This window comes from Quercus suber, unplaced genomic scaffold (genome assembly GCF_002906115.3).
Source record: "Quercus suber isolate HL8 unplaced genomic scaffold, Cork oak 2.0 scaffold_696, whole genome shotgun sequence".
Taxonomy (NCBI): domain Eukaryota; kingdom Viridiplantae; phylum Streptophyta; class Magnoliopsida; order Fagales; family Fagaceae; genus Quercus; species Quercus suber.
In genome coordinates, this window is record NW_027070137.1 from 346,837 (window position 1) to 348,696 (window position 1,860).

The 1,860-nt window shown below is 36.9% G+C and overlaps 1 protein-coding gene across 1 annotated transcript; it reads right to left on the reverse strand.

Annotated features, from left to right (window-relative positions):
* Positions 1-565: 565 nt before the first annotated feature.
* On the reverse strand, positions 566-1,558 carry LOC111990634 (putative disease resistance RPP13-like protein 1). The gene has a single exon (XM_065766262.1). It carries the CDS (start codon positions 1,556-1,558, stop codon positions 566-568), a length of 993 nt encoding a protein of 330 aa, XP_065622334.1.
* Positions 1,559-1,860: the final 302 nt, after the last annotated feature.

Below are 1,860 nucleotides of genomic sequence, written 5' to 3' on the forward strand. Positions count from 1 at the left end.
TTTTTAGGTGCATTTAATGCTTTTTAGGTCAAATTTGGTTCCTGTTATGGTTAGGTATCAATTAGGAGTTATTTTAGATTATATTTTCTTGTTTGTCAAGTTTTAAGGAGCCCTTAAATAGGCCCCTAAGTCTGTAAACGTTTTTCATAGTTTAGTATCAATAAAAATTCAGACTTGTGTCTTTTGTGTTCTCTGGTGGATTCCAGACCTATCACCTTGTAGATTCAAGGAACCCCTCGTGGATTTGAGGTTTACTACCCAGGAACTAACAGTTTAGTTTCTGTTTCATCAAGAGAGCATCGTGTGTGCTTTTCTTTAGGCTTCCGCGACATCACAAATCTGATGGTAGAAAGCTTCGCAAACCCTTGGCTCCAAGACAGGCTTCAAATTTTTCGTAGTCATCAAACTTCAATCTAGAATATGAAGAATGCCGAGTCTTTTCTGACAGATCATATGAATTGTCTCAGTCTGTCTCCATTCTAAAACAAAATTCTCCAGAGACAAGTTGAGCTAAATCATTCAAAAGGTCATGCATAACATAGCATGAATTCTTACCACCTGACCTCTAAAAGAATGACCTGGATACTAGATCATAGAAGTACTCAATACCTACTGCTTCTAAATTCTCTCTTTTAGGCAAAAAATCTTCCACCATCCATAAGAGCACTAATTCCTCCTTTTTAAATTTGTAATTTTTAGGAAATATTGAACAATAAGCAAAGCATGGCTTTAGATGTGAAGGTAAATAATGGTAACTCAATATAAAAGTTGGAAGAATATTGCTTTTGCAGTCTGAGAAACTCCATATATTGCTCTCCGATATCCTAAGCCATTCCTTTGAATCCAACTTCGAGCATAAGAGACCACCAAGTGTTTTTGCAGCTAAAGGCAAGCCTTTGCACTTGTTCACAATTTTCTTACCAATTAATTCTAGCTCTGGATGTTCTTTGGATTCTCCGTTGGCAAATGCATGTTTTGCAAATAATAACCAACAATCTTCATCCGTTAAATGCTTTAGATGGTAGGTTGGAACTGTGCATGCAATTGATGCAACACTTTCGTTACGTGTTGTTAAGATGAGCTTACTTCCATTTGCCCCAGATTTGAAAGGGGTTCGTAAGACCTCCCAATCCAAGTAATTCTCATTCCAAATATCATCTAACACAAACAGAAATTTCCTTCCTACAAGACTCTTGTTCAACCTAACTTGGAGTAGATCTAGGTCGTCAGCATCACCTGTCGAGGAAGTCACTGCCTCAAGAATAGTTTTTGTGATCCTAAGCACATCAAATTCTTGTGAAACACAAACCCATGCTCTGACATTAAAAGTCTCCATCACCAACTTCTTGTTATATACAAGCTGCGCAAGTGTGGTCTTGCCTACACCACCCTTGCCCACTACGGGAATCACATTTATGTTATTACCACTGCCAACATTTTCTAGCAACAACTCTATTAATATTATGGCCTCCTGATCTCCATCCCTTCCGTATACACCAGATTCTTCTACCAAAGACGTACGTTGTCGGCCTTTTTTGTGAAAATTTCTCACCACCATCTTCTTTGAGATCAAGGAGGTCTCTTTGCTTTGCAAGAAATTCTAGTCTGCCTAGAATCTCTTCTAACTTAACTTCTATTCTGAAAATTCGAATAGCGTTGAAAACACTATGAACGTTTAGACTCATAAATACAAAATATCAATTCAAGCTTATAATCAAACAATTAATGTGCGGAACATGAATATAAACTACAATCAGAATTGATAAACAATCTAAACCAATTTAAAATCACATCCACAGCAGAAATTAAATAGTAAAGATTAAGGGAAAAGAGATGCAAACACAAAGACAACACGGCGAT

What these genes read in the sequence shown, in the direction of transcription:
- LOC111990634 (XM_065766262.1), bottom strand. Translation starts at nt 1,558, where the DNA reads ATGGTGGTGAGAAATTTTCACAAAAAAGGCCGACAACGTACGTCTTTG.